General features: G+C 38.8%; 1 protein-coding gene across 1 annotated transcript in view; it reads left to right on the top strand.

Annotated features, from left to right (window-relative positions):
• Positions 1 to 13,440, top strand: part of NEGR1 (neuronal growth regulator 1) — a 1,037,860-nt gene that overhangs the window by 806,671 nt on the left and 217,749 nt on the right. The window contains exon 6 of the mRNA XM_069594684.1: positions 12,370 to 12,521. Within this exon, the coding sequence (XP_069450785.1) occupies positions 12,370 to 12,521 (152 nt within the window). The remainder of the gene's footprint in view (positions 1 to 12,369; positions 12,522 to 13,440) is intronic.

The raw sequence follows: 13,440 nt of genomic DNA, 5'->3' as shown, positions 1-13,440 counted from the left end.
ATCTGTGAGCTAATTTGTGAAATTTGAAAAAGAAATAAGTTTCCGCATCGAAAGAACTTGAATTTCTAATATTATCTCATTATTATGTAGCTGTTTATTTTTATTAGTATATTAATTTCATTCTGATGATATTTCATGCCTTTTTACAACCAAAGTCTTATCAATACAACTTCATCGCCCCTGTGATGACTTATTCATTCAAGGCCAAGTTGATAAAGGGTAAATATCTGAAACAAATATTGGGATCTGGAGAGCACATGTCCAGGTAAGACATAAAGACATATTATTTTATTGAAAACTTTGGGCCAGTCAAACAAGGTTGAAAGTGGACTGACTCTAGTTTGCCTTTCCTGACTTACAATTTGTGACCTGTCATAAAAATCACCAAAATGAAGTAAGTACCAAGAAAATCTGAAGAGAATCCTAAGTCAATTCCTTAAAAGTGCATAGCAACAATCAGTTCAACTCAAATCAGAACATTAACAAATGCTTCCAGAGGGTGGGGAAGGTAGTTTTTGTGCTGGAAAACAAAGAATGAATAGAATTTCCAAATATTGCAAGGAGTTGAAAATAATCATAAGCAAGGAAAGAACACAGTCAATTCATATGGGCATTGTGTGGAGAGTTTGTTATGTCTCAGGATACAGGGCATGAAATCTGGTGTATGTAATAGGAGGCAGGTTTAGAAAGGACCCTTAGGGCAAGACTTGAGGGATCTTAAATATCATAAGACATTTGGGCTTGATTCCATAAGCCCTAGGAAGCCATTTGGGGCCTTTTCAAGAGTAGTAAAACGATCTATTTGTCATCTTCACAGAACATTTCTGGAAGCATTTGGGAAGAATGGATGGGAAAGATATAAAATATGGTTTAAACTGGGTTATTGGTTGTTCAGTTTAAAAGCAAGACAGAAAATGTATTATTTGTAATTTCAGTGTCTGATTAGATACAAGGAAAGGACAATTTGAAGGTAATTCCCAGGTTTTCTGTCTCAATAACAAGGTTGAATGGTGAAGTTATTAGCTGAGATTGGGAACACAGGAAAAGAGATTCGGAAGAATTCTGAGTGCCAAGTTTGCTTGGGAAGCATAGTGAAATCAGGTGTTAATATTGGATACACAGTCCACGAGAGAGCAGGGTTTTGGTTGTGTTCTTAAAATGCATAGTGATATTTCCAAAGTAAATACTTGGCCTTAGCACTTTGTCCTGGAATCCTCCAGTGATTCCTGACTGCCCCTAGAATAAAGTCCTAACAGTACAGCATGCATGGGAGACCTTCATGTTCTAGCCACTGTTGACCTCTCTGGCTATGAATCTTGCCATTCTGCTGTCTCAAAATAGGGGTTTATCCATCCTGAAATATTCAGTTACCAAACTGTGATATGATTTCTGTCTTTCAAGCTTCTTCATATGTTGGCTATTTTGCTTAAAAGCCCCTTATACACACACACACACACACACACACACACCGACACACAGACATACACACAGACACACACACACACAGACACACACACAGGCACACACAGGCACAGACACAGACACAGACACACACAGACACACACACACACACACACACACACACGGCCTTCCACTAGTCCTTTTGTCTCAATTCAGTGTCACCTTCTCTCAGAAAACTACCCTGAGACTTTCATGCTTAAAGAGGAAGCTCTCCAGATGTACTCCCATTTGCTCACCTCTATCTAAGTACTTTTTCAAAACTCTTACAGAAGTCATTATTTATTCATTTGTTTATTTTTGGCTGTTCTGTGTCTTTTTTGTTGCCCGGGCTTTCTCTAGTTGAGGTGAGTCAGGGCTGCTCTCTAGCTGTGATGCACAGGTTTCTCATTGCAAAGGCTTATATTGTTGCAGAACACGGGCTTTAGGATGTGCAGGCTTCAGTAGTTGCAGCACGTGGGCTCAGTAATTGCAGTCTGGGGTCTGCAACACAGGCTCGAGTCATGGTACACAGACCTTGTTGCTCGGCGGCATGCGGGATCTTCCTGGATCAGAGTCTGAACCTGTTTCTCCTGCACTGGCAGATGGATTCTTTACCAGTGAGTCACCCCGGAAGCCTCCTTGAAATACTCTTTTAAACCATACTCAACTTTTTTACTTGCCCATCTCTCCTCCTAATATAATCTACCAGGGAGTAAGAGTTCTGCCGTGTTAACCATCATGCTCTCAACATCTAACGTGGTGTTTGGAATAAACTCTGTTGTGAGAATGAGTTGTGGCCTTTTCATAATGATAAAGTAGAGCCATTCTAGTTTTGATACATCTTCAAATTGATAAGAGACTATTCATAGAAATGTATCATCACCTTAGATTGTGGAACACTGTAAACCCAATGTGTGATTACAGAAAGGAAGCTAGTTTCTATTGCTCAGTTCTGATTTCCCAGGATTTCTTCTTGTCAACTCGGTCTCTGCAAAGTGGTTGTGTTGGTATATTGTAGGATAAAATTTGACATCTAAATCATAAGCATGTTGATATTAGAAAAGCAGTTGAAGCAGAGAAGAGAAATCTAGACACAGGCCAGGCTGTCAGAGATACAAGACTCACTGCAGTCAGGGAAGTATGGACATCTGCACTGTAGCCTTTGTTTATTTGATATAGGGTTGCTGCTGCTGCTGCTAAGTCTCTTCAGTCGTGTCCGACTCTGCACGACCCCATAGATGGCAGCCCACCAGGCTTCCCTGTCCCTGGGATTCTCCAGGCAAGAACACTGGAGTGGGTTACCATTTCCTTCTCCAAGGCATGAAAGTGAAAAGGGAAGTCGCTCAGTCGTGTCCGACTCTTCGAGACCCCATGGACTGATATAGGGTTAAAAGGAAACATTATTCCTATGCAAATCAAACTCTCACAAGTAAAGCAGCCCAAAGGTCTCTGATCTAAAATTATTAATTTCATTAAAATTGATGAAATAAACAAAACATACATTTTAAATAGCCTAATAAAGTCTAAAATCATTAAAATGTCCTAATATATTATAATAATATTAATTTATTCAAATATGCCACTAAAGATAGATACCCCTTGGGGCTAAGACAGTGATGCATGATATCCTCAAGTCTGTTCCTGGGAATAAATGATACATTGTTTTGGGGCCTTGAGTGCCAAGCGATACAGAAAACCAATAGGTTGCTCTCGTGGCATGTTCACATAAATTTTCATGTCTCTGGTTTCTAGCAGTTCGTCTCCTCCCTCTTTTTACTTTTTTTTTAATCTACCTGGCACATCTGTGAAAAGCCTAGATGAGGTTGTTAATGTGCATGTAACTGATACTGAGTTTGGCATATCTTGAAATCATGATGCCATGATCCTTTCAGTCACTCTCCTAGATCTTTTCTTTAAAAATAATTTCCTGTATGCTCGATATTTAATATTTTTCTGCCATCTGAGAGGAAATGTATCTGTTCTAATAAACAGACTCTATCATTGAACAATAATGACACCTATCATATATCCAGTGCTCACTGTGTTTGGTATATATGTGTACAATATTACATTTTATATGTTTAAAATATTCTTTTATTAACACTTTGAAACTGGCTTCATTTTTCCCAGTTTATAGATGAAAACCTAAGCATTAAATAATGTAAAAACATAATTCACTCAGTCAAGCTCACACTTACTGTAGAATTATTAAATGCCCAGCACTCTGTTACGTACCTAGAATATGATGAATAACAAAACCAGCCAGGATCCTTGCCTGAATGGAATTACACTCTAATGGGGAATGTGGAACACAATCAAAAGCCACACAAATACATGAGAACTTACAGAGAGATGAATTTGATGTTATGATGATGATCTGACCAAGTCAGAACACAGTAACTTCAGAGCATCACTAAAATTCAGACTTTAGAGGTAATTCTGGGCTTAAATATATTGCTTTCTTGTTAATCTTCTAGGTTCTTTTTTTTTTCTGTCAATCTTGGTACAGCATGCATGTACACTATGGGGAGAGACTTATTACCACCCAAATATTTAGTGAAACTAGGGGAAAAAAATAAGCAATAATTGATACTGAAGAGGTATGTTTGTGTGAAGGAAGGTGACCTGAGGAGGGAGGTGAAAGCCGATTTCATGCGTCTCATCTTGGGACCTTGAGTAGCCTGAAAGGCTAACTCTACTGGAGGCTAATGACACCTAATGTAAGGGGTGACATTGTTGTGCATAATTAAGCCCATAATAGGTAGTTAATAGGCCTCTAGCTTATCTGAACTGCCAGAGAAATCACCAGACAGCTATCTGAACCAAACCCTACATTTTTGTTTGACTGTCTACCCCACTAGTTTCACCTCATGAATTGAACCTGCCTTTCTTGGCATGAATGCCACATGAAAACTTGGTTAACACTATTAGTTTTATTCCTTGATTTAATTTGATTTTCTTCAACAACCCATGATTTCTAACTTGTCTCTCCAAATTCAAATACAATATTCTGATTTCCCTTGGTGGTTTCAAAATATCAGTTGCTACTTTTGGAGGATACCAATATTCAGAAGACCCGGATTTTAATTTTGGTTCTACAGCTTATCAAATGGGCTTCCCTGATAGCTCAGTTGGTAACGAATCTGCCTGCAATGCAGGAGACCCGGGTTCAATTCCTGGGTCAGGAAGATCTACTGGAGAAAAGGAGAGGCTACCCACTCCAGTATTCTTGGGCTTCTGTTATGGCTGGTAGAGAATCCGCCTGCAATTAGGTAGACTTGGGTTCGATCCCTGGGTTGGGAAGATCCCCTGGAGAAGGGAAAGGCTACCCACTCCAGGATTCTGGCCTAGAGAATTCCATGGACTGTATAGTCCATGGGGTCACAAAGAGTCAGACGTGACTGAGCAACTTTCACTTTCACTTATCAAATGGTGGAAAATAAAAATATTTCTTTTTTTCTAAATTGTTCTTTTTTCTCATCTGTAAAATAGGACTAATAATGCTTACCTCATAGGATGGCTAAGAAGATTAGTTGATCATACCTTTGAAAATCCCTAAATGTCAGTTTCCCACACTCTTAACACTAAAAGTTTCTGTATAATGTTGAAGTTTCTTAGATTAACTTCTGTCATAAATGTGTTGAGAACAGCTATAATTTTCCACATTCATAAACCATTCCTGCTCACACTGAAAAGACAGAAATAGTCATGAATTCAGAGCCAGATATATGTATTTAAGCTGAAACTGTATCATTGAAAGAGCCGTTATAAGATGTGTTGTACAAGGACCTCAGTGTCATTTTCAGATGTAGCTAAAACCCTTTAGATACTAATAATGTTAGGTCTCTTTGGTCCCTAAATCAGTGCCTCAGGCATAAGAGATATTTAATAATCATTTGATGACAAAATTAAACTCTATTTCCATTAATACCATATCAGAGTGTTTACCATCACCCATGACTTTCTCTAAAGCTCTTTTTTTGAACTGTATCTTTAGTTCATACCATGACTTGGAACTCCATAAGCCTGAAATCAATTTCTGGAAATAATGTTCCTTTTCTTTGTAAATATAACTCTTATGATTCCAGAGCTGCTTACTTTCCCCTACCACCTTCCATATTTCCTATGCTACCACCCAAATATCAGTTAGTAAGCCTGTATTCATCTTATCTAGTTACATAACATGATACATTACTATCAGGTGTGTGTGTGTGTGTGTGTGTGTATAGTCACTCAGTCGTGTCTGACTCTTTGTTACCCCATTGACTATAGTAAGCCAAGCTCCTATGTCCATGGAATTCTCCAGACAAGAATACCAGAGGGGGTATCCATGCCCTTCTCCAAGGGATCTTCCCAACCCAGGGATCAAACCCAGGTCTCCCGCATTGCAGGAAGATTCTTTACCATCTGAGCCACTAACGAAGCCCATATTATTATCATATTCTTTTGTAATTCTAGTCTGGTCAAAGATCTATTACCATTTAAGAACACCTCTCCCATTCCTATGAAAGTTGTTTTTAAATATTTTTTGCAAGTTATTTTAATAATTTAATTGTTGTTATCTGACACACTCATACATGGTTCCTATACTAGCAATGGAATTTTCCTGTGACTGCACCTGAAAGCTTCAGTTCAGTTCAGTTGAGTTCAGTTCAGTCGCTCAGTCGTGTCCAACTCTTGCAACCCCATGGACTGCAACATACCAGGTCTCCCTGTCCATCACCAACTTCCAGAGTTTACTCAAACTCATGTCCATTGAGTCAGTGATGCAATCCAACCATCTCATCCTCTGTCATCTCCTTCTTCTCCTGCCTTCAATCTTTCCCAACAAATGCTTGCTTCTCTAGAAATGTCTATGTTACTCCTGACCTGGAAAAGCAAATGGAATTATAGTCCCAAAATTTGTACTGAGGCTGGATTTATATTTTAAATGAATGAGGTCAGGTTTAGTTGTCCCATTTATTTTTGCAACTTTAACAATCAGTGCTAATGGCTATATGGCCAGTTTTGCTATTGTGATGTTATTCTGGGTTTTCTGGCTATCCTAGACAGATACTGTTTAAGAGAGGTTATTGTAAAGTTTGTTAACATTTCATGTACCAGAAAGAGAAGTACCATAGTTGTTACTTCGGTAAAAACTTTGCTTTCCACGTGCTGCCTCTGACTGACACTGAAAATATGAAGAACTGTTCTAACTCAGAACTAGTTAATTGGCCAGGCTGTGTCAGTTATGAGTTGGCAGAAGTGAAGTGAAGTGAAATGAAAGTTGTTCAGTTGTGTCTGAACCCATGGAGTATACAGTCCATGGAATTCTCCAGGCTAGCATGCTGGAGTGGGTAGCCTTTCCTTTCTCCAGGGGATCTTCCCAACCCAGGAATTGAACTGGAGTCTCCTGCATTGCAACTGAGCTCTGAGGGAAGTCCAGAATCTGCTGGCAAAGCAAATAGCCTTCAGTTCACAGATATATGAGATATTAACAAAAGACAGAAGAAAGAAGGAGGGCAGCGGTCCTTGGTATGTGTCTTAGTCCATTTGAGCTGCTACAACAAAATACCACAAACTGAGTATCTTATAAACCAAAGAAATTTATCTCACAGTGCTGGAGGCTGAGAGTCCAAGATCAGGGTGCCAGCATGATTGGGTAAGGATACCCTTCTGGGTGTCAGACTTCTCATTGCATCTTCACATGGCAGAAACAGGTAGAGATATCTCTGAAGTCTCTTTTATGAAGTACTGATCTCAACCATGAAGGTTTTACCTTCATCACTTTTAAGTTCCTCCCAAAGAACCACCTAATAATGCCATTGTCTTTGGGACTTAGGATTTCAGTATATGAATTTGGCGGTGGGGGGATGCAGAACATAGTGGTTTGGAACAAACTCCTAGAGGTAACAGAGGGTAGAGGACCTCAGAGCCCACAGTAGTAGAAGAATCTTATATCCATGGGGTCCAATGAATAGCAAAAATGCAAAAAAAAAAAAAAAAATGACCAGGTATTTCTAAGCAGGCACCACATGCTAAGGAATATCATATTTAATTCCTAACGTAATAAAGTTTTTTTTTTCTTTTTGAGTGGAGGGATTATAATAAACATCTCTCATTCTATAAGCTAAGGACAAAAACCATTCTATTAGAACTTGAAAGGGTTCAGTATCTAGGAAAAGAGAATGAACTCCTGAAAAGGCAATATTCCAGTGTTTTTTGTTCTCTGGTTTCACTGCAAGTTGTGTTGTGAACTATTTCTTGAGTTGCCACTTTCAGATTTCATATCACTGATGCAAATAAAGAAGTCTAGATTCAAACAAATCTAGAATAAATATGAAAAATCCAGTGGGTCCAGGATCATCCCGTGAATAGGCTGATGGCACATGCTTGAAGCCTACTAAGGATTTTCTTTAACACAGAACAGCAATGCAATTTGTCAAATGTACGTTTGATATAAAAAGAATGACTCTCTTTTAGAAAATATAATTATATTTAAACATATTGGAAGAAGCCTGCTTCATTAAAAACTCATCATAAAGATCTCTTTCCTTATTTATTTTCAGTCAAGCAGTGAAATTACATTAGGGTCACTCATGATGGGACTTCTAGGCATAGTTCATTTTTTTTGTATCTATTAATAATAAGTATTAATAATAACTAAGATGTATTCATATATATATGAATATATATGATTCTTCTTGAAAAAGCTTCAGTAATAATGTGTTGTTCAGCTTAGCCCCTAATCACCCAGCATAGAACTCATTTGTATAGTAATTTTTAGAATTGATTTAAATAGCTGAGAAAGCTTTCACTGCCACTATCTCCAGATAACTGTAGGAAAATCATAGAAATATACCCTCCAGAGATATATCCCATCTCAGAAGTCACTCTCCTTCCAGGTCAGCTTTGGAAAGAGTTCCCCAGTCATCTACCAGGCAAAGACAGGTTCTTCAATGATGCGTGAGCAGTCAGTACTTCTAAAACTCCCCAGCATAGAAGAAAGTAAGCTTTGGACTTTTCCAGTTATCTTGGAGAGAGCTTCCTCTCGGGGAAGAAAATCCCCCCAGGGAAGATGCTTTTCTTTTTTATTGGCCATAATCACCTGCCAGGCTGATCAGAGCAGAAGGAGCTGCCACTGCCAAAGTGCTACTAATGTGCCACTCTGGTAAGAATGCACATGACACTGCTGGCTAGGGGCCAAAAATGGGCCTGCGCATACAGAGTGTGGATTCACTGCATGGTTTAGCAGCATCTGCGGCTTTGCCTTCAGATACATTAAAGGGCAGAGAGTTGGAACCCAGCTCCAAAAAACAGCCATAAGGAACATAAGCAAATATATTCCATGAAGTAACAGAGTATACTCCCTTGGGATTTTCTCTCCAGAGTCTAGCCAAATGAAGACTCTAACAAATCTCTCCTCAATTCTTCAGTAGGAAAATGAATCTTAGTTTTGGTAGATGGGACACAAAAAGGAGTTAGTAGTCTAAGGAGTTGCCAAGTCCTCTGGAAGATGCAGCCTTAGCATTTTGTTGTCGTTTAGTCTCTAAGTCATGTCCAACTCTTTTGTGACCCTAAGGACTGTGGCCATCCAGGCTCTTCTGTCCGTGGGATTTCCCAGGCAAGAATATTGGAATGGGTTGCCATTTCTTCCAGGGGATCTTCGTTGATCCAGGGATCAAACCTGTATCTCCTACATTGGCAGGCAGATTCTTTATTGCTGAGCCATCAGGGAAGCTATTAGACATGGGCTTCCCATGTCTAGTAGTGAAAGAATCCATTTGCCAGTGCAGGAGATATGAAAAAGGTGGATTCAGTCCCTGGGTCAGGAAGATCCCCTCGAGGAGGAAATGGCAACCCACTCCAATATTCTTGCCTGGTGAATCATATAGACAGAGGAGCCTGGTAGACTACAGTTCATAGGGTCGCGAATTGTGGAACATGACTGAGCATGCACACACAATTTGATTTAAGCCATCTTGCTAAAGCTTAAAATCTGCTATAATGAAGGACAATTAAACTTTGGATTTTTATACATACCATATACTATTGTGTAAAAGTAAATTTACTGATGTGATGCAGAAAAATATGTAAGAATCACTGTGGGATTTTAGCATAAATATTGATAGATTTGCAATATGATACTATATTGAGAAGTATCAGTCTCAGTAAAGTTGCTCAGTTGTGTCCAACTCTTTGCAACCCCATGTACTATACAAACCATGGAATTCTCCAGCCAGAATACTTGAGTGGGTAGCCTTTCCCTTCTCCAGGGGATCTTCCCAACCCAGGGATTGAACCCAAGTCTCCCACATTTAAGGCAGATTCTTTACCAGCTGAGCCACCAGGGAAGCCCAAGAATACTGGAGTGGGTAGCCTATCCCTTCTCCAGCGGATCTTCCCAAACCAGAAATCGAATTGGGGTCACCTGCATTGCAGGTGGATTCTTTACCAACTGAGCTACTAGGGAAAGCCCCATGATAAAGATGTTTAAAATTTCCATTTCCTAGATATTTTATGCCATATTTTCTTGTGTCAGAATTGGAAATCATTAGGTTAATAGGTCAAGTGAAATTTTTTCAATACTTATTAAACTAAAAATTTTATTAATCTGATTAAAATTTGAGTTTTGGATAAACCAAATTCAGCTATGACATGAAATATAAGTAATTCCCAGAGTAATCAAGCATGGTTGCTTATTTTAATCTGCATTTAACTACAGTATATTTTATCTAAATTCAGATGCAAGTCACATAACATAATGCGAAGGAGTTCAACCTAAACTCTCAGGGGAATGTCAATTATTAGCATCTTCATGATTAAAGAAATGCTTAATACTAAGATTTGAACACATTAAAGATGAAATATTAACAAGCCGTTTGAGCTAAGAGTTTCTGTAGCCCATATTATGATTAGCAAATTCTTTCACAATAAATTTTGGGGTTAGTTAGGGAGCAGCAGCAGCAGGGAGAAGTTATTATTTGGTTGGCTTCTCATTATAGCAGATTTCATATTTAGAAAGAAACATTCTTAAAGGGGCCGCTGAAGGGGACTTAGTGATCCCTGTGTTGTGGGGATCATTCGTTGTGTCATTCAAACTTCATTGACACACGTGAGAGTGTTAGTCACTCACTCATGTCCAACTCTTTGCAACCCCATGGTCTATATAGCCCACCAGGCTCCTCTGTCCGTGGAATTCTCCTCGCAAGGATACTGGAGTGGTTTGCCATTCCCTTCTCCTGGGTATCTTACCAACCCAGGGATCAAACCCAGGTCTCCTGAATTACAGGCAGATGCTTTACCATCTTAACCACCAGGGAAGCCCTATTGACTTATGAACTATGTATTATTCACCTAAGATACCACTATTATGTACTATGTAGAATTCAAACATAAAGTATGTCCATATGGCCTTGCCTTTTGAAACATTTAAAGCAATTGTTTATTTGGGTAGACTTGTGTGCGTAGAAACTGCTAGAGAGAACAATGCAATATTGTGGTTTTGATTTTATAAATTCTACAACAATTTGGAGAGTGATATGCAGAGTAAGAAAACGAGACACAGAGAGAAAGTCATTTAGGGAGCAGTAGAGTGGGAGAGATAGGACATAGATTAGACTTACATGAAGATGGAGAGATCCGGCTGTCAGAAATAAAAAGGGATGGTGACCATTGGGGTAAGATTCAGGAAAAGAGAGAAGCAGAAGCAATCATGTGAAGCATTGAAAATGGGAGAACTATGCCAGGCTATCTGAGAATAAGGGCCTCTACTGGTAAGTGTGGGAAAGGAAAGTTGAGTATTCAGGGTGGAATCAGGTAAAATTGAATCCTATATTGAGGTCTAGAAAGGTTAAAGGACTTTGTTAGGCACATTACTAAAATGTGGCACAGATAGGCTGCTGCTGCTGCTGCTGCCTAGTCACTAAGTCATGCCTGACTCTGTGAACCCCATGGTCTGTAGCCTGCCAGGCTCCTTTGTCCACAGGATTCTCTAGGCAGGAATACTGGAGTGGGTTGTTATTTCCTTCTCCAGGGGATCTTCCTGACCCGGGGTTTGAACCAGCATCTTCTTCTTGGAAAGCAGATTCTTTACCACTGAGCCTCCTGGGAAACCAGCCAAAGATAGGACTCAACTTAAATATGACCCTCAATATTATATCTAGCTTTTTTTTTTCTTTTTGTAGATTTAACAAGTCATCTATTTGGGTTGTACCTACAAAGTAGCACTAAAGTGTTGAGTCTGGAGTCAGAACCATCCTACCACAGCTACAGGATTAACTTTCATGAAAGTTATCTAAAACTATCATTTGAAATAGCCTCGGCCTCACCAGGTGCTGCTAGTGTTAAAGAACAAGCCACTGCCTATGCAGGAAACATGAGAGACTTGGGTTTGATTCCTCAGGCAGGAAGATTCCCTGGTGGAGGGCATGGCAGTCCACTCCAGTATTCTTACCTGGAGACTTCTATGGAGAGAGGAGCTTGGTGGGCTACAGTCCATAGGATGGCAAAGAGTCAGACACAACTAAAGCAACTTAGTACACAGACATGTTCTGGTCAACTTTTTAGAAATCCGGAGTTTGTGTTTTTAATGGAATAATTATATTTATTCCCTTTTACTTTTCCTTGGCTTTAACTGTTGAGATGCCATTGCTGTAATGTGTTTAATTTTCTAGAATACAAATTAATGTATGAACAGGACACGTGGTTATCTAAGTCTGGTTTGATATATAGCCCAGATAATCCCATAGGAAGAGTCTACCTCTGTCATAGTTTCCCTTCCCCGGTATCTACTACTGTAAGGAAAATATAATTACACTATTATCATGTTATATGCTAACAGCAGCATGGTCAAAACTGTCTATGGGTTGCCATGGTAACCCCATCTAAGATAAACATGAAAATGGTATTCACAACACATATTTACCTAGAGTTTATTTTGTCTTTTAGGCTCTTCAATGGCCAGCAAGGAATTATCATTCAAAACTTTAGCACAAGATCCATTCTCACTGTTACCAACGTGACACAGGAGCACTTCGGCAACTATACTTGTGTGGCTGTCAACAAGCTAGGCACGACCAACGCGAGCCTGCCTCTCAGCCGTAAGTAGCACAGAATTCCCAAAACGCTCCCAGGGCCTTTTGGCTCCTGTCTGTGAGCTCAGCCTGGTGTGTCATGTTCCTTACACAGAGGAGATTTGGCCCCAAAATAATCCGGATGTTGGAGAATTTGATAATTCCTATAGAATTACATATGGGCTTAGAAAAATAGTTTAAATCTGAGAGAAGGAGAATATTATAGGATCCACTAAAGATGTCTTCTGACTGATGATGGCTGGTTGGTAGAATTTAGTTTTGTTTGTTTTCAAAAATGCATTATATTTAAGCATAGATTAATCTGGATTGAATTTACTCTTGGTTGACTTTCTCTAGACATTTTGAAATAGAGTTTCACCATGACCAAGGTATAATAGTGAGTAAATGATATAATAGTGAGTAAATGATGATGGACAAAATATTTTATACATATAGGTAATGTTTTTACTCAAAACTGTGTTTTGAAAAAGAACTTAAGGTTTTACTTAAATAGGCACTTTAGTTCTAATGTATCTTAGTTCCTAAGGACCAGAAATGAAAAAGAAAAGAAGACCAAACACAAGGATTAGGGGAAAGGAGAGAATTATATTTTAACGTTTTCAATTAGTTTTAGTACTTTTTAGAAGCTGTTGTTCAAGAGTTGTTATAACCAAAAAATATTCCTGATTTTGAAGTGGAATGTTATTCAAAATGTTCAAAGAAGACTCCAGAGAATATGCTGTCTTTTTAGTTGTACAGTTATATAAACCATTCTTATCTTTGATCGTTTATGTTTTTATGGTAACCTGACATATGTATATTTATGCTGTCATCCTTTGATAGTAAGCGCTCTCTGAAAAAGGCAAATATTATGAGTTCATCACAGACATGATTGTTTCTATTTTGCAGAAATGAGGAATGGGATATATAATACTCCTACTACTTA

This window comes from Ovis canadensis, chromosome 1, assembly GCF_042477335.2.
Source record: "Ovis canadensis isolate MfBH-ARS-UI-01 breed Bighorn chromosome 1, ARS-UI_OviCan_v2, whole genome shotgun sequence".
Lineage (NCBI taxonomy): Eukaryota > Metazoa > Chordata > Mammalia > Artiodactyla > Bovidae > Ovis > Ovis canadensis.
This window is presented reverse-complemented; position numbering and strand designations above follow the sequence as displayed.